Genomic DNA, 23,145 nt, shown 5'->3' on the forward strand with positions numbered 1-23,145 from the left:
TTTTAATATTTTCCAGTTGTCATCTTAATATTCTTTTTGTGACGTATTTCATACAGTCTGAAAAGTTCCTGTAAAACTTTAATAGGAACTTCTTTGGCATTTCAATACTTTCTACAGGCTGATTTCCTATAATTGCAGTGAAATCAAGTAGAGCTTGCATTTGACTTTTATTAGCTAACTCCCAACTCTCTTAAAAAATCAAACTTATACACTTTTTCACAATAAATTCCATTGATTTTTTTTTGAATACAGAAAAAACAGAGTGATATGGGGATAGCATATGGTAGTTGAGCAGGTTTTGGCCTTATTCATTAACTGTGTTCTTAGCCTCAGATGGAAGTAATTACAATTAAATACTTGAGTTACTATGAATGTAATTTAGTTGCTTTAATAAAGTACTGTCCTAATAATTGCCGTTGCTCTATAAGAGCTAGTCCATTGGAAGGAGGGAACACAGAACAGATAGCTTTGCCCTCCTGACTGCCAAGATGTGCCTGATCAGAGGTTGCATAGTTTTATTGGACAAAATTTACATATTCACAATTTATTTAAATGTATGATTCAGTTCTAGGCTGGAAAGATGGCCTAGCCATTAAGAGCATCTGCTGCTTTTGTAGAGGACCCAGTCAGTTTCCAGTGCCACATGGTGGCTCACAACCATCTATAACACCAGTTGCAGGGGGTCTGATGCCTTCTCACTTCGGCAGGCACCAGGCACATTTGTAGTACACATATGTACATGCAAGCAAAAACACTCAAAGATAAAATGAAATCTAAAATAAAAATTTTAAACAACCAAAAAAGTTTTTACTGCTCCTGCAGAGGACCCATATCAGGTATCCAGCTCCTGCCTCAGGCAGCAAACAATATTTAACTATAGTTCTAGGGCATTCAAGACCTGCGATTTGTGTGGGAGCCTGCCACACGTGATAGACCAACTCACATAGGCACACATATACAAATAAGTAAATCTTTAGATGTACATCCATTGGATTTTAATTTGTTCCTAGAGTTGGGCATTCGTCACCATACTTTGGAAACAGTATCATTGTCCTACAAAGGAGCCTTATTTCTGAAGCCATCACTGTCTACTCCTTACTCTCGACGGCTTCTGTGTCTAGTCTCAGTCTTCCAGAGAGTCATTACTATGCAACCATGTGGAATTGGTTCATGTGACTTAGCAATGATGTTTTCAAAGTTCATTTTGGTTATCATTTTGAAATATTAAGATTCTCAGAAGCACACTGACCTATAGGAGGAATAGATGGAATGACTTGTTAATAAAGAAAACTGACTTGGTGCCATGCCTCACTCTGTCACAAATGATGAGAAATGCTCTCTAAATAGTTGCTATAGATGGAGTAAAGAATGGTGTTCTGGTAGGGAAGAGAAAAGATTGCTCCTTCTGAGCCCCCTTTATACATGGATAATGTCATGATTGTCTTTCCATGTACAGGGCAATGATTGAGACTCTGGGTCATTGTATCTAAACTGCTGCACCACTGTAGCTTTTATTTGTTGTTTCCCTCCTCTGTAACTGCTTTTCCTCTTCATTGTTCTGCAGAACTTAAACATTATTGATATAATTTCTAGGCTTACACACTACATTTTAATTATTGAGTTTTATGAGATGAAAACTTAAATGTTTTATTTTGAACAACCAACTATAGTGTGTGTAACAGACTGAGTATCCCTAATCTGAAAATCTGAAATGCTCCAAAAGTTGAGACTTTTTGAGCACTAAACAAGTCCTCATGTGACTGGTTACAGTATAGGTACTGTAAAAATTGAATAACGTCAGCTTTAGCTATGTGTAGTCAATATATAGAAATACAAATGACTTTATACTTTAGTAAAGTGATAGCCAACCTGCAGCATAGACATGATTTTGGGATCAGGATATATATATGTCAGATAATGTTAGTTAGGTAATTAGTAAATATATTGCTGTTGGTTCCACACTACCTCCACTGTTGTGTTATGAACACATTGTAATGTCAAGTTCTCTGTGCTCTAATTAGTTATATAATGTGTCAGAATATGGGGCTAGGAAAAAGTGTGTGTTTCTGAACTAGAGTTAGGATCTGTGATCTGGCTTTCTGAATGTCTGTGAATACAAAATAATTTTAAAATAGTATGATTAGGGATCAGCTATCATAAAACAAGTGCTAGAAAATATTGAATTTATTAATATTAAATAAATTTTAAAATTATTTCTTTATGAATGTCTAGTACGCCACATGTCTAGTATGAAGAATGATGGAGCAAGGGACCTTAATACTAAACATCCCCATTTCTTTCTTGCCATTCCACCTTCAAGTTGTAGGTGACCTCATCCTCTTCCTATATTTGTCATGCTATGAATGGAACCCAGAACTTGTGTATGCTGGGCAGGCACTGGGCCAGTGAACTGTATCTCCAGCCCTTCTTGAGTAGATTGGTGGCCTGGCATTCCCACTAGAGAACACAGGGGAAAGAAAAGAATGAAGCATAAAGTAGAAGACAGTTGTCAGTGCTTTGATGAGCATGATTTCATGTGCATCCATTGCATGTGTCGTAATGAAGATGTGGACAAGTGTAACTGCAAGGAGAGTTGGGAAGTGTAGTTATGTACCCACCTAGAAATCTAATCACATGAAGGAAAGGAAGACAGACGTGGCAGGAGGCAGGAGAGGCGGACAAACCACCATTCTCTGCCACAATCTCTTTTTGTTAAATTTTTTTTTTGTTTTTGTTTTTCAAGACAGGGTTTCTCTGTAGCTTTAGAGCCTGTCCTGGAACTAGCTCTTGTAGACCAGGCTGGTCTCAAACTCACAGAGATCCGCCTGTCTCTGCCTCACGAGTGCTGGGATTAAAGGCGTGCGCCACCACCGCCTGGCTTTGTTAAATTATTTTTAAGGATTTTATTTTATATATTTTATGTGTATGACTGTTTTGCCTACATATATGTCTCTGTGCCACATATGTGCCTGTGCCTGCGGAGGCCAGAACGAGGGTCTCTGATTCCTTGAATCTAGAGTTAGAGATGCTTGTGAACTGTGTGTAGATGCTAGGACTTGAACTTAAGTCTTCTGGACTTAAGTGCTCTTAACTGCTAAGCCATATCTCCAGCCCCATGCCACTATCTTGTTAATCATAAGAGAAAAGCAAGGACATTCTTCACTATATCTCTTCCTCTAAAGAAGGATTCTATGTTTCTGTTAGCTCATACTAATTTCCTAAATAAATTTCCCAACTTTATAAAAATATCTCTTAATGTATCATTACCAGGGCTGGAGAAAGGGCTCAGTGGCTAAGGGTAAGTAATGTTCTTGCATAGCATCCAGTCTGAATTCCTAGTATGTCGTTCAGTTTACAACTGCCTGTAACTCCAACTCCAGGGGTACCTGGCCTCTATGGACACCTACACTTGTGTATGTGCATGTATACACACGCACACACACACATAATTAAAAGTAATAAAAGTAAATCTTAAAACAAAAAGAATATGTCATTCTGGTATCTAGCCCCTGTAGTCTCAGCATTCGTGAGACTGAAGAAGGAGAATAGCAAGTTTGAGGACAGTTTGATCTATATCCCAAGTTCCAGGCTATTCAAAGCTACATGACAAGACCTGGTCTCAAAAATTAAACACAAAAAGAAAGAATAAATCATTCATTTTTCTGTAGCTGTGTTATTGTAAAGAGATAGTCTGAAAGATATTTGCTAGAACTGATGTGATTTATGAGCCAGCCTCTTATGAAATAAGTTGTGTGAACATTCCACAAAACTCAGAAACTCCTAAGGAAAATAATCAGTAGGGAACAGACCCAGCCCAGAAACAAAGAAAAGAAAGCTTCCAGAACTAATGACATTGCAAGACTTGACTCTTTAAAAAGCTGTTTCGAGAGAGATTGTTCATCATTCTGGAATGATTATCACCTTCTCAGGATGTTTTAAAATATAAAAGCAGAACCAGACTCACCCACAGAAGAAACACATTTCATCCCTACCCCCATTATCCCAGGAATTCCGTACTCTCCTGAAACTGTCTTAAGCATACAGCTAGGCTGGGTTTGTGGCTCAGTACAGTGCCTACCTGGCCTGTAAGAGATCCGGAGTTCAGTCCTCAGCACCACACAAAATTTTCTTAGATCTTTTGTAAAAGAACAAAGTGATTCTAGAAGACAAAAATATGTTGGGTGCCATACTTAGGATTTACTATCTAGAAACTTGAGGTAATTATCACCAAGTGTCAAAGTACAATAAGAAGCAGCCTCAGCCAGGTGGTTGTGGCTCATGCCTTTAAGTTCTAGCACTCAGGAGGCAGAAGCATCTGGATCCTCCAGTTCAAGGCCAGCCTGGTCTATAGAGTGAGTTCCAGGACAGCTAGAGCTACACAAAGAAACTCTGTCTCAACAAAAACAAATAACAACAAACAAGTAGCCTTCATATTTTGGATTTAGAGAGAGACATTTAGGGATTGCTGAGTTAGTCATGAGCCTCTTAGATGGCTGTTTCAGTTCATCAATTTTCCTTCAACGAATTAAGGTTCAAAAACAGGCATGTTTTTAGTTTATATCAGTTATCTAGAATTTGTTGGGAAAAAAAATGTTCAATTAATGTCTGTTCCTCAGAATCCCATACTGTAAGCCAATCGCTCTAGAAAGGAGTATATTTGTAACCCAAAGTGGGCCAGGAAGATGTGGCATAAGCCAAGATGATTGCTAACTTGAAATTTTTACATTTAACTGCACTGCCCCAAAAGCCAACCATGCACTTAAACCAAAACTAACCTTGATGCAATGATGAATGCTTGCTGTTTATGAGACTCACCCCTTGGGGTAGATGTTGTAGCTGTCCTCTTCTGTGGGCAGAAAATGGAGACTTCCTTGAGGCTACCTACCGTCCTGGTAGGAGGGACGGTAAAGCAGGAGCCTGGGAGGTTAATGCATGTTGCTGTTGTGACTCTTGTTTGGATTCTGAGTGTTCCCATGAAGCTTACTCTGATTTACCTTATTCTGACAATGAATTTCTAAAACATTGGTTACATTGTTTTCTGTCTATTTAAAGTCTGTACAGTGACAGACTCTTCAAATTTTTGTTTGTTTCATACCATTCTAAATGTGGCTATAGGTTATTAAACTTTATGTTACTGTTAGTAAATATGCTTTTTTTTCTTCTAGCACTTTTCCTCTTCAGTGATTCTCAGGTTCTGTATGGATTCTGAAAAACTCGTATCTTTCCTAGGAATTGAGAGCCCACCAGTGAGGCTGGGATTACAACTCAGTGGCAGAATGCATTTAGCATGTTTAAAAAGCCCTGTCTAAACACCAGAAAGGAGACTCAGCAGTAAAGTCCTGAACTTGATGTGTTAAAATAAGAGAACCTAGTGAGCCTCATAGAGGATCTTACCACTTCTCCTAAAGCAGCTTGAATATATATGTATTCAATATGTAATAATTGAGTATTATATAAAGACTACACTTTTTCTGGGGATTCAGAATTTAAATTAAAATCACTTAGCAACTTTACTGCCATCCATGAGAAAAAGGGAGTTCACATGGAGAGAAAAACCAGTGCATTTTAATATCCGTTGTATACTTGAATTCAGTTATTAATAAAATCATTAATTTATTTTGTCTAGAGACTGAACAAAGTCAAGTCCTTTAATTTAAAAACAAATTAAATCTTTCATGACTGTTCCATTAAACAAAGTTGTATTGATTTCTATCTGGTGACCTGTGCTTTTCTAGGAACTTATGACTAATTGTTGGCTTGTTTTGTTTTATTGACAGGTGTCTTAAGTGCAGGTTATCACAGTCAGTTCTCTTTACTTAGAGAAGGGCTCTCGGGGACCTTGAGAAGGCTCAGAAAGTAAAAACTCGCTGTGTAAGCCTGGCCACCTGACTTCAATCCCTGGAACCCATGTTAAGGTGGAAGGAGAGAACTAACTCCACAAAACTGTCCCCTGACCTCCAGGTGCACACTGTGGCACACATATACCTCCACACGCATCATTCCCTCCAGTGCACACACAATAATTTTAAAAATTAAAGAAGGGCTCTTTTTCTGTCTTTAGAGCCTCTCTGGCACTGATTTCACAAAGTATACACAGCCAGTGTCTAGGACTTTGACAATCATGACACTAGAAAGAGAATTTCAGATATGAAAGCCTCAGCCATGAAATATAAAGCTCAAGACACCAGTGGAATCCATAAAGTCTATGAAATAGTTACCTTACATTGTACCTGAAGGCGCTAGGCAGGCTGCTAGGGGAAGAAATGCATCAGTCATCTTACCTATCCCTGGATCTTGCATCCTACAATACTGATTTGCCTGGCAAGATGTGCCTACTAGTGCAGTGGTAGCATAATGGTCATGAGAGCAACCAATTGCTTTCTGATTAGGGGCCTATTCCCCAGGAGGCATTTCATACTTGGTACCATAAAACTGGTCAAAAATCCATACCTGTGTGCTAGCTAGTTTTTATGTCAACTTGACACAGGCTAGAGTCATATGGGAAGAGGGAACCTCAACTGAGAAAATGCCCCCATCAAATTATCCACTGGACAAACCTGTGGAGCATTTTCTTGATTAATGATAGGGTGTGGATGGGCCCAATCTGAAGAGGGTGATGCCAGCCTGGGCAGGTGGTCCTGGATGGTAGAAGTAAGCAGGCTGAGCATTCCATGAGGAACGAGCCGATAAGCCAGCACTCTTCCATGGCCTCCAGGTTCCTACCCTGCTTGAATTCTTGCCCTGACTTCCCTCAGTGGTGGAATGTTACCGAGAAGTGAAAGATGAAATAAATCCTTTTTTTTTCCCAAGTTGCTTTTGGTCATGATGTTTTATCCCAGCAATAGAAATCCTGAGACAAATAGTGAGAAAATAGGTCTTGGAGGAACCTACAGTTTTGTTAGTCATGCTGTTAGATTTCCTTCTAAATATAGATTTGTGGTGCTTTCAACTTCAGTCAGAAAAGTTTCCTTTTGTAGTGGATAGTGGTTAATGCAGAGACTCATAACTGCTTAACGTGCTGAGTATAAGTAAGATGAGTGGTCAGCTGTGTAGCACACACACACACACACACACACACACACACACAATCCCCGCCAATGTCCAAGCCTCAGGGAACATTACAGAGGAGGGAGCAGAAAGAATGAGAACTGTTGGATGAGGAAGAGAGCTGTGAGATGGTGGCTTCCGGATATGACATGACATGACAAGCACACATCAACCCACAGCAGCTGTGGTTACCCACACCAAATCAAACCAATCACATGGTTTTCAAACAAATTCATACTGAAGACTTGCTTTAGATCTGTCTTTATATTCTAGTATATATGTAAATTTATATTAAAACCAACAGAAAGTATCTTTTGTACTGACAATGTGGCAGTCTTACAAATTTTTTAATTACATTTATTTTGTGAGTTCAAGACCAGTCTTGTCTATAAGCGCTAGTTCCAGGACAGGCTCCAAAGCCACTGTCTCAAAAAACCAAAAGTAAAGTTATTATTGACATAATTATTATTTTGATTTCTTTTGTTGTGAGAAAGGTGTACTACTATTCTCTTGAGAACAAAGCAGCTTTTTCTAATATTAGGCAGATAATATACCTAGTTTATTGCAGATTGAGAAGGGACCTTCTCTTTTCTGCCTACTTCTTTTCAGTGCCTTTCTGGAACTGACTGAGAGTCTCCTTTACAGTTTGTATTCTGTGCTGTCTGAGTGTTACAGGATGGTGGTGGATATGTTCTTTTTAACAATCTAAGAATTCTGTACTTAGATCAGATGTGTATACATGCATTTGACCCAAGCACTCAGTAAACAGAGGGAAGCAGATCTCTGTGCATCTAAGGCTAGCCTCTTCCATATATCTGAGTTCAGACCAGCCAGGGATACATAGAGAGAACCTGTCTCAAAATGGATGGATGGATGGATGGATGGATGGATGGATGGAATTTTAAAATTCTGCGCTTAGAGCCATAGAAGTGTACACCTCAGCACTCAGGAAGAGGTAGGAAGCTTGTGATTTTAAGACTGAGGTTTAGTTGTGAAATAACTCAGTTGAGAGAGTGTTAGACTGAAGACTGAGGTTTATATGAGGACAACCTATCTCAAAAAGAAAAAAAAAAACCTAAGCAAACAGAAAAGAACTTTCACTAAGCTGGTTGTAAAACCATGAATCAAATAGAATCCATTAATTAAAGGCTGATAAATAGATTCTTTGTAATATAGTGTATGCACTGTGTGCCTGCGACAAACCAGAAGAGAATAGGAGATGACTAATTTGAATCCCTCATCATCATAGTGAAGTCTCTTAAAGGTCTGATGAGATTCCTAAAAATTTTAATGGAGACTTCAGTATGTAAAAAGATGGAGGTGGATCTTTATGAAACTGACACATAGAACAACTGACACTTCTGCTGGGCTGTGGTGACCTGGAGGGTCTGCGTTCAAAGCCATACTGCTCTACAGGTGACGTTCCAGGACATCCAGGGCTACACAGAGAAACTCTTATCTCGAAAACAAAACCACAGAAGAAGAATAACTGAAACTTGGAATAGGGCAGAGCAAAGGACCCATCAGAATAGCAAACACTCATGCTCCAATTACGGTACACAAATTAAAGGCAGCAGCTCAGGCCCGATTACTTGAGCAATACCAGCCAAGGGGAGTGCTGGATACACACCCGTAGGGATCAGTGGCAGCTGAAAGAAAAATCCAACAGCAAAGGGCTCAGCATCTCCATCTATAGAGCAGGGGAGGATAAAGACTATTAGAGGAACTATTTAGATTTTTTAAAATGATTTATTGCATTGGTGTTTTATCTGCATATACATCTGTGTGTGAGTGTCAGATCTCCTAGAACTGATGTTATAGACAGTTGTGAGTTGGTGCTGGGAATTGAACCCCAGTCCTCTAGAATAGCAACCCATGAGCTTAACTGCTGAGCCATCTCTTCAACCCCAGATCAATCTTTCCTTTCCTTCCTTTCTTCCTTTCTTCCTTCCTTCCTTCCTTCCTTCCTTCCTTCCTTCCTTCCTTCCTTCCTTCCTTCTCTTTCTAACAGGTTCTTACTGTATAGCACTGACTGGCCTGCACTTGTAGAGATCCACCTGTCTCTAACTACTAGGACTAAAACCTTTTGCCCCACAGCAAGCTCTGTTTAGAATTTTTAATTTTCTTAAAAACAAGGTACAAATAAAGAAATAAAGCTTTTATAAGTTTTTTTTTACTTACTTATTTGTGTGTATGTGGCAGAGAACAATTTACAAGTCAGTTTTCTCTTTTCCATCATATGGGTTCCAGGGATCGAGCCCAGACTTGGCAGTAAGCAACCTGACCCACTGAACCATTCCACCAGCCCACTCAACAGCATCTTTTTAATGAATAAAAGTAGAATCAAAATAATGTGATTTAGGAATGAAGTAAAATGGAAAGATCTGCATTGAAATAGGCATGAGACAAATAACTAGAAAATAGCATTGCAATTGTGTAGGTTGTTGTTCCTCCAATTCCCTAAACAGTGAGAATGGGATGGGAATGCAAGCAGAGGGAGGTTACAGAGTTCCTGCAGAGAAAAGTCCTCTGCCTGTAGATTTAGTCTGTGGCAGGGCTTTTTTGCTCCCCACCGCACCCCAGATTTGGCACTTGAAGACAGAGCACCCAGATAATTCATCATTTGTTGTTGGCTGGTTTTCAATACTGGAAGTTGACCCTAGAGCTTTGCACAGCATTCTACTACTAAATTATGTTCCATAGTTCTTTTTTTTTACGTTTTGAGACTCGGTCTCACTGGGTTGCCCATGCTGGCCTGGGTCTCACGACTGTCCTGCCCCAGCCCCACTGATGTGCTGGGATTGCAGAGGCCTGCACTACTAAGCGGTTAAGTCAGCTTCTTCACCAGAAAGAATAAAAAAATTAGAATGACCTCAAATCAACTCAAACAGTGTAGAAAAGGTTCACTAGAGAAATTTTAACATACCAATTTCATGATATAAAAGAATATATATATATATATATATATATAGAAATCTTAAGACAACAGGAAAGTGATTGCCTTAAGATTTCTATAGCTGTGATAAGCATCATGATTTAAAGCAATGTGGGAAGGAAAGGGTTTATTTCTTACAGCTTGTAATCCATCATCCAGGGAAGTCAGGATATGAATACAAGGAAGGAACCTGAGAGGCAGGACCTGAAGCAGAGACCATGGAGGGGTGCTGCTTACTGGCTTGCTCGGCCTGCTTTCTTATACAACCCAGTACTACCTGCCCAGGAGCGGTACTGCCAACAATGGGCTGATCCCTCCCATATCAATTATTACTCAAGAAAATGCCCTCACAGACTTGCCTACAGGCCAATGTTATGGAGGCATTTTTTTTTTTCAATTAAGAGTCTCTCTTGGGGCTGGAGAGATGGCTCAGTGGTTGAGAGCACAGGCTGCTCTTCCAGAGGTCCTGAGTTCAGTTCCCAGCAACCACATGGTGCCTCACAACCATCTGAAATGAGATCTGACGCCCTATTCTGGCATGCAGGCATACATGGAGGCAGAATATTGTATACATAATAAAAATAAATAAATCTTAAAAAAATAAATAATAAAAAAAGAGTCTCTCTTTCCAGATATGTCTAGGTTCATGTCAAGTTGACAAAACCACCCAGCATATGTGTTCCTTATTGTCTCACCAAAGCAGTCTGTGCTATCAGGTCTTTCAGTTTCTCAATATCCTCCCGGCTTTGTAGTCCAAGCCAGTTCCAGCTGTGCATATCATGAGCCATACAGGCCTGTAATTTCAGCAAGATCTAAAGTTCAAGAACAGCCCAGGCAAGACCCTGCCTCAAAAATAAAACACAAAGTAAATTTCTATTCTCTAGTGAAATATGCTAAGCCTATTGGCAATCCATGTGTTTTGTTGGCCTCTGTTGTAGTAGAGTTGGCTGTAGACCCAGTAGTAGTCAAGGCAGATCCAGAGCTGTTTCTGGAAGACTCGGGTCATTGGAGTGGGGCCAGATGCCGGCCTGTCCAGTGAAGCTGCCTTGTGGCTCCTCACCAGGTGTCAGCAAGAATGAATGATGTCTTCTGCAATTGTTCCTACACTAGCAACATAAAACAGGTCTTTAGGCTGATTTTCTTTTCTTTTAACTGATTACTAAGACCACCTTTGGTTAAGCTAGAATACAAAAGATTGCATCCTCTCCAGCACCAAGCATGTGCTCACACTGCAGAGGCTGGAGCAACTGCCGGCTTACTTGTCAGGAACGTGAACTACAGATCATCTTAAAAGTAGTTTTACTTGTTGGCATGTTTTTGTAATTATTTTTAGTAGCATATAAGTAAAAAGCACACATTAAATTCTGTGTTCAATTGCTTTTATATGTGTTTTAAAACTAGCTTCTCTTGAAGCACTCACAGCTTAAAGATGAGTAAAGTTCAAGTGCTTTAACACTTATGAAATAGCAGCAGTAGCTGCATCTGTCTTTAACCTTTTAGGGTAGGTTAAAAAAAATAGCTTCCTTCTATGTCAAAAGAACCAGTTTAGAAAATATTAAATGTAATTTTGTGTGTGTGTGTGTGTGTACACCTACACATAAACTTGGAAAAGTATAAATTTGTTTGAATAAACTATAAATCTTTTATCTGGACATGGTGGCAAACACCTTTAATCCCAGCACTTCAGGGGCGGCAGAGGTAAGTGGATTTCCATGATACAAGGCCACTCTGATCCACGTGACAAGTTCAAGGCCAGCCATGGCTGAGTTATAAGACCCAATCTCAAAAAAACTAAAAGCAAATCTATCTTAAGGAATAGAATAAGTCTAGGATAAATGAAAAGAATAACATGTGTTTTGTATAAAGGTGTATCTTAACCCAATTTGTGCTGCTATCACAGAATCCCACAGACTGGAGAATTTAAAATATTAAAATTGAAAGAGGGGCTGATAATGGCTTCATCCAGTAAAATGCTTGCCACACAAGCATGTGGACCTTAGTTTGGGTCCTCAGCACCTACATAGAAGGCTGAGTGTATTAGTGTGTGCCCTCAATTTAGCACTGAGAAGGTGAAGGAAGCAGAGACTTTCTTGGCTAACCATGTATAGTGGTTTAAATGAGAGTGGCTCCCATAGATTCATGTTTGGTCCCCAGTTGGTGGAACTGTTGGAAGGATTAGGAAGTGTGACCTTATTGAAGGACCTATGCATTAGGGTTAGTTGGTTGGGTTTTTTTTTTTTTTTAAGACAGGGTCTCTATGTAGCCTTGGCTGTATTGTAATTCAAAAGCCAACAACATTACCAGTTAGTTCTCTCTTCCTTATGCTTGTTTGTTAGATGTAAGCTCTCAATGACTTCTCTAGTGCCATTCCTGCCTACCTGCTGCCATGTTCCCTGCCATGATGGTCATAGACTCTAATCCTCTGGAACTGTGAGCCTCCAGATTAAATGTTTTATAAGTTGCCGTGGTCATAGTGTCTTGTCACAGCAATAGAAAAAAAAAAAAAAGCTAAGACACCATTTAGTCAAATTGGTGAGCTCAGATTCAGTGAGAGACCTTGCTTCAAAAATAAGGTGAAGAGAGCTAGTAAGATGGCTCAGCAGGCAAAGGTGTGCAAGCTTGGTGGCCCTGAGTTCTGTCCCTGACCCAGATGGTGGGTGCAGAGAACTGATTCCAGAGTGCTCTGACTTCACATGCACAGCACTACTGGCCCTCTTCCGCTTATACCTCATGCACACACGCAGCAAGGAAATCTTAAAAATGAAGATTGAGTGCTCACTTCAGCAGCATATGTACTAAAATTGGAGCAATACAGAGAAGATTAGCATGGTTTCTGTGTAAAGATGAGCTGGAAATTTGTGGATCATTCCATATTTTTTAAGAATAAATAAAAAATAAGATGGATTGATAGAAAGACACCAGACATCATTGATCTCTGGCCTCTGCACACATATCCATGCACACACACCTATATTCCTGGAGCTTGTGCCACCCTATCTAGCTGAACATTGAGCTCCAGTGAGGGAGCCTGTTTCATAAAATAAGGTGAAGAACATTTAAGGAACACACAGACACTTAAAATGTGCACATATATACCACACACACAAAATTAACAAATTTATCTCATAAAGGCCTTCCTGCTGCCTTGTAATATGGTGAAAATACAAAGAAAAACCAGTCAGTGTGGCCAAACCCACGATATCTATTCATGAGGAATAGCCCCGTGGTTGTGTACCTCTCAGAGGTCTTGCTTATAATACTATCACAACAGAAAATAACTGTAACATAAATTTGGAAGGAGACAAGCATTCAGACTTTAACAAAACCTGTTCTTATGTAAACTATACATTTTGATACTCTTTTCAGTCTCCTTCCCAAGAGAACATTTTAGAACCCAAGGACTTGATCAATGGCTCAGAGGTTAAGAGCACTTAACTACTCTCTCAGAGGACCTGGGCTCAGTTCCCAGTATCCACTTCAGGTGGATATTTAATTCCAGCTCCAGGGAATCCAATGCCTCTTGTCTCCTCAGGCACCTGTACTAATGTACACATGCAGACACACCTATACACAATAAGAAAATTGATCTTTAAAATAAACTTACCTGGGAAAAAAAGGTATAGGGAAATTTTGAAGTATTTAAAAAAAAACTGTTCCACACACTGAGACAATGGGGATGTTCTATCGGGAACTCACCAAGGCCAGCTGGCCCGGGTCTGAAAAAGCCTGGGATAAAACCGGACTCGCTGAACATAGCGAACAATGAAGACTACTGAGAACTCAAGAGCAATGGCAATGGGTTTTTGATCCTACTGCACGTACTGGCTTTGTGGGAGCCTAGGCAGTTTGGATGCTCACCTTACTAGACCTGGATGGAGGTGGGTGGTCCTTGGACTTCCCACAGGGCAGGGAACCCTGATTGCTCTTTGGGCTGATGAGGGAGGGGGACTTGATTGGGGGAAGGGGAGGGAAATGGGAGGCGGTGGCTGGGAAGAGACAGAAATCTTTAATAAATAAATAAATAAATAAATAAAATGTAAACGAAAAACAGCCTACAGAATGGCTTTGCAGCCCCAAGCAATTTTCTGCTGCTGTGTAAGAATGCAACTTAGTTGTAAGAGTGCTTGCCTAGCATGCTTAAGGTTCTCATATATTAAATCAGGTCTTCTTGAGCCAGTTTGGCTATTTGTATAACAATAAGTCCATTAATCTAAATTAGGAAATTAATACTCAAATTCTCATTAATTTTTAAAGATTTCAGCATAAAAAATCTTATCTTTTTATTTGTTTAGTTGACTCAAACCATTTTTTTTTTAGTTTATTTATTTTGGGGTTTCGCTTTATTTCTTCTGACTTACATGATTTGTTCTTCTAAAGTTGGGTTATCCAGTTCATTTTCAGTATTTTTCTGTTCTTTTAAAATTGATAATGTAAAGGTTATGTTCCAATTTCTGGCTATTGAAATGAACATGTTGAGCAAGTGTCTTTGGTAGGACATATATATTTGGTATATATATACCTGAGAGTGGTATAGCTGATTCTGGAGGTAGGTCAATTCTTATCTTCTTGAGGAACCACCACACTGAATTCTGTAGAGGCTGTACAAGTTTGCAGTTCCACCAGCGGTGAATGAGTGTTTCCCTTACTCCACATCCTTGCCAGCATGAGCTGTCACTTGTGTCATTGATCTTAGCCATTCTGATAGGTGTAAGATGAAATTTCAAAGTAGTTTTGATTTGAATTTCCCTAAGGATGTTGAACATTTATTTTAAGTGTTTCTCAGCTATTTGAGTTTCCTCTTTTAAGAATGTTCTATTTAGATCTGATCTGGACCCCATTTTTTAATTGAGTTGTTTGTTTTCTTGATATCCAGTTTTGATCAAGTTCTTTATATATTCTGGTATTAGCCCTCCGTCATATATTTAATTGCTAAAATCTTTTCCCATTCTGTAGATTGCCATCTTGTTCAAATGGTAGTGTTCTTTCCCATGCAGAAGCTTTTCAGTTTCATTTATTGTTGATCTTCACACCTGTGCTTCAGAAAGTCTTTACTGTGCCAATACATTGAAGGCTATTCCTCATTTTCTCTTCTGAAGGTTCAGTGTATCTGGTTTTATGTTGAGGTCTTTGATTCATTTGCAGTTAAGTTTTATCCAGGGTGAGAAGTATGGGTCTATTTGGATTCTTCTACATCCAGCACCATTTGTTGAAGTTGCTGCCTTTTTCCTGTATGTATTTCTAGCTTCTTTACCAAAAAGCAGGTGTCCATAGGTGTGAGGATTTATGTCTGGGTCTTTAATTCCATTAATCAGTGTGTTTGTTTTTGTGCCAGTACCATGCTGTTTTTATTACTGTATCTCTGTAGTACAGTTTGAGGTAAGGGATGGTGATACTTCCAGCAGTTATTTTATTATTCAGGATTGTTTTAGTTATTCTTGTTTTGTGTGTGTGTCCATATAAAACTGAAAATTGTCCTGTCGAGACTATTAATGAAATTATGGATTTTACGTATGTTGAACCATCCCTGCATCTCTGGGATGAAGCCACTTGATCACGGTGGATGATCTTTTTGATATGTTCTTGGATTCAGTTTGCAAGTATTTTATTGAGAATTTTTGCATCTGTATTCAAAAGGGAAATTGATCTTTAATTTTTTAAATCTTTATGTGGGTTGGGTATCAGTGTAATTGTGGCCTCATAAAATGAATTGGGCAAAGTTTCTTCTGTTTCTATTTTGTGAAATAATTTGAGAAGTATTGGCATTAATTCTTTGAAAGACTGATAAAATTCGGAACTAAAGCCATCTGGCCCTTTCGTTTGTTTGTTTTGTAGACTTTTAATTACTACTTCTAAATAGAAGTGATAAATAGAGTTATAGATGTGTTTGAATTGTGCATCTGATCTTGATTTAACTTGGGTAGGTGGTATGTATATATCAAGAAAATTATCCATTTCTTTTAAATTTTCCAGTTCAGAGTACAGGATTTTAAAGTCTGCCCTTAGGATTCTCTGGATTTCCTTGGTGTCTGTTAATTTACTTCTCTTTGCACCTTTTAGTTAATTTGCCTAAGGGTTTGTCAATTTTACTGATGATCTCAAAGAACCCTCTCTTTGCTTCATTGATTCTTAGTATTGTTTTTATCGTTGTTGTTTCTATTTTATTGATTTTGGCCCTGAGGTTGATATTTATTGCTATCTACTCCTTTTGGGTATGATTTCTTTTTTTAGTTCTAGAGCATTCAAGTGTGCTTTTATTAGTATGAATTAAATCTGTCCTTTTTTGTAAGTAGGCACCTAGTATTTTGAACTTGCCTTGGAGAATTACCTTTATTTTCTCCCACAAGTCTGGGTATGTTGTATATTCATTTTCATTCAGTTCTAGAAATTTTTAATTTCCTTCTTTTTTTAAATATTTATTTATTGTGTATATCATAGTCTTCCTACATGCTTGCCTGCAGGCCAGAAGAGGGCATTAGGTCTCATTACAGATGGTTGTAAGCCATGTGGTTGCTGGGAATTGAACTTAGGACCTTTAAACTAGCAGGTGGTGCTCTTAACCACTGAGCCATCTCTCCAGCCCTTAATTTCCTTCTTAATTTATGTCTTGATCCAGTTTTCATTCAGTGGTGAATTGTTCAGTTTCCAGTTTTTGTAAGCTTTTTCTTGTTTTTGTTGTTGATATCCAGCTTTGGTCTGTGGTGATCAGAGAGGATGCAGGATGTTAGTTCAGTTTTCTTGTATCTGTTGAGTCTTGACTTTGTGTCTAAGTATATGCTCAATTTTGGAGAAAGTTTCATGAACTGCTGCTAAGAAGGAAGTATTTTTTTTTTTTTACTGTTTCAATGGAGTGTTCTTTGAATATCTGCTGGGTTCATTTGGTTTATGACATCATTTAGCTCCATTTAGCTTTTTCTGTTTAGTTTTTGTCTGGATGACCTGTTTATTGGTGAGACTGGAGTATTGAAGTCACTCACTATCGTTGTGTGTGAGTTAATATATGATTTAAGCTGTGGTTGTGTTTCTTATGAACATAAGTGCCCTTGTATTTGGTGCATAGAAGTTAAAAACTGCAATGTCTTCTTGGTGGATTTTTCATTTGAGTAAGTAGCGTCCTTCCCTATCTCTTCTGATTATTTTGGTTTGAAGTCTATTTTGTCAGACATTAAGATGACTACGCCAACTTGCTTCTTAGGTCCATTTGCTTGGAATACCTTCTTTCATTCCTTTAGTCTTAGGTAATATCTATCCTTGATGTGAAAGTGTGTTTCTTGTATGCAGCTGAAGGATGGATCCTGTTTTCTATCCAGTCTTTTATTGTGTGTTTTTTGTTGTAGGGGATACTGAGACCATTGGTGTTGAGAGTTACCAATGAGCAGTGTAGGCAGTTTTCCTGTCCTGCAGTCAACTCTCAAATAAACACACTGAGGTTTATATTAATTATAAATGCTCAGCCCATAGCTCAAGCTTATTACTAACAATCTCTTATATTTTAAGTCAACCCATATTTCTTATTTATGTTCTGCCTCATGGCAGTACCTTTATTAACATTTGTCTCCTGCTCCCTCTGGGTCTACCTGACAACTCCATACTCCACCCTTCTTCCTCACAGGTTCTCAGTTTGACTTTCCTGCCTAACCTTATTCTGTTCAGTTATTGACCAGTCAGCTTGTTTATTAAACCAATTATAGTGACACATATTTGCACATTGTAAAGGAATATTCCACAATATTTTTCCAATTTTGTCTAAATAAAAAAGAAAAATTTTAACATTAACATAGTAAAATTATATACAACAAAAACAGTTATCAAGTAAGAATTATAGTTATAATATCCAGTCTATTTGTATTTAGCAAAATTAGAGAAAATATTTTACTATCTACCTTTCATAGTAAATCTAAAGTTTTACATATAATATACCTTTTTATCATGGCTAAGGAAAACTATAACTATCTGGTCTTCAACTCTATCAAGGACCTCAGAAGGGCAAAATGTTACCTGTTGTCAGGTTCATCAGACTGCCTAGACAGTCACCCAGAGTTCTTCTGTATTATTTGGGTATACAACTCTGGCCTACAGGCCTAGCATATCTGACAGACTTTCCTGAGAAGTGAGGAATTTTGAAGGACTTTCCTACCTTCTCTTGGCAAAGTTAAGCAGTCACCTTTCTTGCATCCTGTTGGTTCCATTTGGACATTAAGTGTCAGCAATTGGGGCAAGGGCATTTTCTTTGCTTTCTTTTGCCATAAAGAAAGCAAATTCCATATAGAGTTTCTTCAATGCCCATTATTTTCTCTGAAGTAAATCGGTGCTGCCAGGATTATACATGTCTCACTTTCATGAAAAGCCTTAAGTTATTAAACATTAAGTACCATATTCTGTAGGTCTTTGAAGTGTTTGAAGACCATCTATTTATCTAAGTATATTTGTTTATGATCTTGAAAACATCTAACATGACTACAGGTTTGACTGTTAATCTATACATTACATTTTAAATGAGTTACATAAGCACAATAACTCAAACAAGAATAGACACATACATACAATATAACAAAATTAACTTTAAATTTGTATTAGTATACAAAAATCTATACCAGGGTAAAATATTTAAGTCAAGTAGTTGCTTTCATGGTTTAAAAGTAGATTCAATAATCTACCATTCTATCCTATCATTTCTATATTTCCCTTTTTCTTTTCAGAGAGAGATCTTTGAATCTAATCTTTTTTGTTTAGCTTTTTTCCTGACCATTACCAATAACAACTTTTAACCACCCCCCCTTAAATGATAACATACAACAATAACCAGTATTTTGGGAATGTGGACATTGTTTTCTCTAAACTGCTTCCTGTTGTCTGGGGGTGCTGATAATCTTTGAGGGAACCTTGTGAAAATCGGGATAATCATTAGATCTTGATTAGAGTATTCTGTGAGGCTGGATCATCTCAGTCAGTACCCTTGAAGCTGTTTTGGATGCTGGATCACCTGGTCCATCCATTTTTATTGGTGTTTGGTACCCTTGTTCTGAAAAAAATATATAAAATTTTAAAGGTAACATACATATTTGTGTATATATAAATATAAATATAGACTGCATTCTACACAAGTCAGCCAAAGATGATTTTTTAAAAGAACTTTCTTTACCCCTTTTCTTTTTTTTCTCCTGATTCTACACATATTTTTTTAAACACATTAACCCATTTAGAGGTTTTTTTTTTCCTGTCTGAATCTGTCTTTATTGTGTGTCTGTAACCTTTTCTATTTTCATGATCAAAACCCTAAACCCTCCATAAAGCATGCTGGTAGAGCACTTAAACCCACAGACAGCAGCTGGGAGAAGCTTTTCTATACCATGGCCCACGTGGAGAGACTGTGGGAACCTGACACTCGGCTTAACTCACGGAGGTTGGTGACTGACTCCATTTTGTATGCAGCTGTTGGGAGACACATCTCTGCATTGTGGCTGGCTCCATTTTTGTGTATTTAGAACTTTTTAAAAGCTTTTCTAGGTCTTATGTGGATCTATACCAGATGGTGGGCACCATTTGTAGGAAGAGGTTTTTTTGACCCCCAGTTACTCTCAAATAAACACATTTGGCCAATAACTCAGGCTTACTACTATCTCTTACATTTTAAGTTAACCCATATTTCTTATTTACGCTCTGCCACATGACAGAACCTTTATTAACATGGCACATTCATCTCCTGCTCCCTCTGCATCCTCCTGGCAACTCCATACTCCATCCTCCTTCCTCCCAGCCTTCTCAGTTTGACTCTCCTGCCTAACCTTATTCTGTTCAGCTGTTGATCAGTCAGCTCATTTATTAAACCAATCATTGTGCATATATTCACGCATTGTAAAGAAATATTCCACGGCAGAGCAGTATTCATTGACTCCTGTTATTTTGTGGTGATTGTGTGTGTGTTTCCCCTTTTTTGATTTACTGGTCTACAATTATTTATTCCTTGTGTTTTCTTGGGTGTGGATAACCTTTAGGTTGAAGTTTTCCTTCTATCATCTTATAGGGCTGAATTTATAGATAGATATTGCTTAAATTTGGTTTTATCTTTAAATGTCTTGTTTTCCCTATCTATTGTGATTGAAAGTTTGGCTAGGTATAGTAGTCTGGGATGGCATCTGTGGTCTCAGCTTATAAAACATCTTTTTGCTCTACATCAGGCTTTAAAGTCTACAATGAGAAGTTAGGTGTTATTCTAATAGGTCTACCTTTATATCCCTTGCAGATTTTAATATTCTTTCTTTGTTCTGTATAGTTACTGGTTTTGATTATTGTGTGCCAAGGGAATTTCTTTTCTCATCTGTTCTATTTTCTGTGCCTTTGCCCTGGGTTGTTTCTAGTCCTAATCTTCATTTGGTCTTTTCATAGTGTCTCCAATTTCCTGGATGTTTTGTGCCAATATATTTTTAGATGTAACATTTTCTTTGACCAAGGTATCCATTTCTTCTATCATGTTTTCAATGCTTGGGATTCTCTCTTCCATCTCTTGTATTCTGTTGGTGAGGCTTGTCGTGAAATTCCTGTTCAAGTTCCTAATTTTTCTTTTCCGGATTTTCTTCAATTTATGCTTTCTTTTTCTTTTCTTTTTCTTTCTTTCTTCCCTTTCTCCCTTCTTTCTTCCTTCCTTTTCCCTCCAAGACAGAGTTTCTTTGTGAAACAGTCCTGTTGTCTTGGAACTCACTCACTATGTAGACCAGGTTGGCCTTGAACTCAAAGAGAGCCGCCTGTCTCTGCCTCCTGAGTGCTGGGATAGCACATGGGTGTTTTGGCTTTTTTTTTTATTGATTCTACTTTAAGCTCTTTGTTATACTCATTTCTTCCTACTTTTTGTTCATCTATTTATTAATTTCCTCTTTAAGATCCTCTATCATATTTATAAAGGCTGTTAAGGTCCTTGTCCTGTGCCTCAACTGTGTTGCAGTTTTCGAAGTATTACAGTACTTACTACTATAGTAAGATTGCCGGACTGTAGTGGAGACATATTGTCTTGACTGTTATTGTGTTTTTATGGTGGTGTCTAGGCATCTGGGTTTGTGATGATTGTAACTCTAGGGCTAATATCTGGTCTTTGTTGTGTCGGTGTTTTGTTCCTTGGTTTCTGTTTCCTCTCTGCTTCTTAGAGTGTGGTGACTGTGTGATGCCTGGTAGGAAATTCTTCTGGGACCCTGGATGTGGTCTCTGGGTGTTCCAGGTAAAATGTGTTTCTAGGACTTGGGAATGGGGATGGGCTTGGGGAGTGTTTCAAGGGGTCCACAGGAGGAAAGTAAGCAAGGTGTTCCAGTAGAGTCTGTTTAGTCCCCTAGGAATAGGGGCAGAGTGAAGAGAGGCCACAGCAGGTAGTCTGCTGTAGAGCTGGGGGGTGAGACTGGGGAACTGGATTTGTAGAAGAGGGAGAGTGAAGATCAGCAGTTAGCCTGCTTGCTGCTGTGACTGGCTTGGCTCGCAGTTTCCCAGGGAAAGCCTGGTGTAATTAGGGACTGGGATAAAGAGATGAATGGGGGAAGGAAGCCTGGAGGGGAAGATCTGTGTGATCTGCTGGAGATAGGGGAGGAGCATGCAAAGAGGGAAGCCTGAGCTGAAGATCTCTTACAGAGCTGGGTGAGACTGAGGGATTGGGTTTGGAGGAGAGGGGGTAAAGGTGAAGATCTGAAGTTAGCTTACTTGCTTCCCTGACTGGTGGGTTCCCAGAGAATTTAGTCCACCTTTTTATGACAAACTAGGAATCCATTATAGGTGACAAACCACAGTTGTCATCTGTTCATCTCAATAGACATCTAGGCTCTTTCACTTTAGAGCAACAATGAATAGTGCTACTAAAAGTACACAAGAATTTGTTTTCAGATCTGTGGGATATATTACATGATAATCTTATTTAACTTTTCATTTTGTTTTCTTTTTGTAGTCTCTCACTGTGTATCTCTGGAACTCCTTAGGTAGAACCCCTTGTAGACCAAGCTGGCCTTGAACTCACAGAAATCTACCTGCCTCTGCTTCTGAGCATTACCAGGCCCAACTCTTTAACTTTTTGAGAAACAACCAACCTGTAACATTTGATGCTATATAATTATTTAATCTTCTTTTTCTGAGAAATATGTGTTTTATTGTTATTGTGCATGTCGTTTGCCACAGTGCAGAGTCCATTTTCTCCCCTTCACATGGGCTCTGAGGATGGAACTTAGGTTGTCAAGAGTGCCACATTACCAGCCCACATGAGTTATTTTTCATTATATTTCATATATTACCATTATAAGTACTGGTAAATTATGAGGTAAATATTGCTACATAAAGGGGTGAGTTATTAAGTAAATAATCTGAGTAGTTTTAATATATTTTTTTCTTTTTGCACTTTGAGGCTTTTGTGTTGATTAATTACTGGCATTATTTCATGAAGTGCCTTATGAATGAATGAGAGCTGATATGCTTTATGTTTTTAATTTAATAAAATTGTTAAATATTTGGTGTGGTGAAGGAAGGACAAGAATATTAATACTTTAGCTTATTTTAGTTCAGGTCAAGCATTAGAAAACTTTTACCTGTTCATGAATAAATAAATAATGCTATTTTGGTTCTAAGGGAGTTTGTTTTGGGGTATTTGGAGGTTTGGTATTTTATTTTTACAGTCTTGCTATATAGCTTTAGCTAACTTCAAACTCATAGCAGTCCTCTCGCCTCCTCCCAAGGGCTGGGATTACAGACATGTACCACCATGCTTGTCCACACCTAATTCTTTTCCATTCTTTCTTTCCCACAGTTCATCCATGAGCTCAGATTTCCCACATTACAACTTCAGGATGCCTAATATTGGATTCCAGAATCTGCCTCTCAACATATATATTGTGGTCTTTGGCACTGCTGTATTTGTCTTCATCCTTAGTTTACTCTTCTGTTGCTACTTGATTAGGTAATCAATTTTTATTATTTTCTGATATTTCAGAATATGTTAAACAGTTACTTCTACCATAAGGTCAAAATCTGTGTTTTGGGGCCCGTTTTCTAAGGCCTTAGTGGCTTAGCATTTTAACTGTCTGTGGTGTTCAGTAACCCACTGCTCTGCAATCTTCCATCCTACCGCGCATGAGGGGTTTTACTCTGCAGTAGAAAATGCTCTTCAATAGTTCTTCCACAGTATTAGCATCCAAATACACTTA

The 23,145-nt window shown here is 38.4% G+C and overlaps 1 protein-coding gene and 1 non-coding gene across 3 annotated transcripts in view; both read left to right on the top strand.

Annotated features, from left to right (window-relative positions):
* The window catches only part of Rnf24 (ring finger protein 24), a 51,733-nt gene that overhangs the window by 13,451 nt on the left and 15,137 nt on the right, over positions 1-23,145 (top strand). For both annotated transcript variants that reach the window (XM_050133569.1, XM_050133565.1), the window contains one exon: positions 22,749-22,898. In XM_050133569.1, coding sequence (XP_049989526.1) covers positions 22,756-22,898 — 143 coding nt within the window. In that variant the 5' untranslated portion in view covers positions 22,749-22,755. The remainder of the gene's footprint in view (positions 1-22,748; positions 22,899-23,145) is intronic.
* On the top strand, positions 12,754-12,860 carry LOC126496854 (U6 spliceosomal RNA). The gene has a single exon (XR_007590461.1). It is a non-coding gene; the product is annotated as a U6 spliceosomal RNA (small nuclear RNA).

This window comes from Alexandromys fortis, unplaced genomic scaffold (genome assembly GCF_014885135.2).
Source record: "Alexandromys fortis isolate MF-2015 unplaced genomic scaffold, M_Fortis_MF-2015_v1.1 scaffold_6, whole genome shotgun sequence".
Lineage (NCBI taxonomy): Eukaryota > Metazoa > Chordata > Mammalia > Rodentia > Cricetidae > Alexandromys > Alexandromys fortis.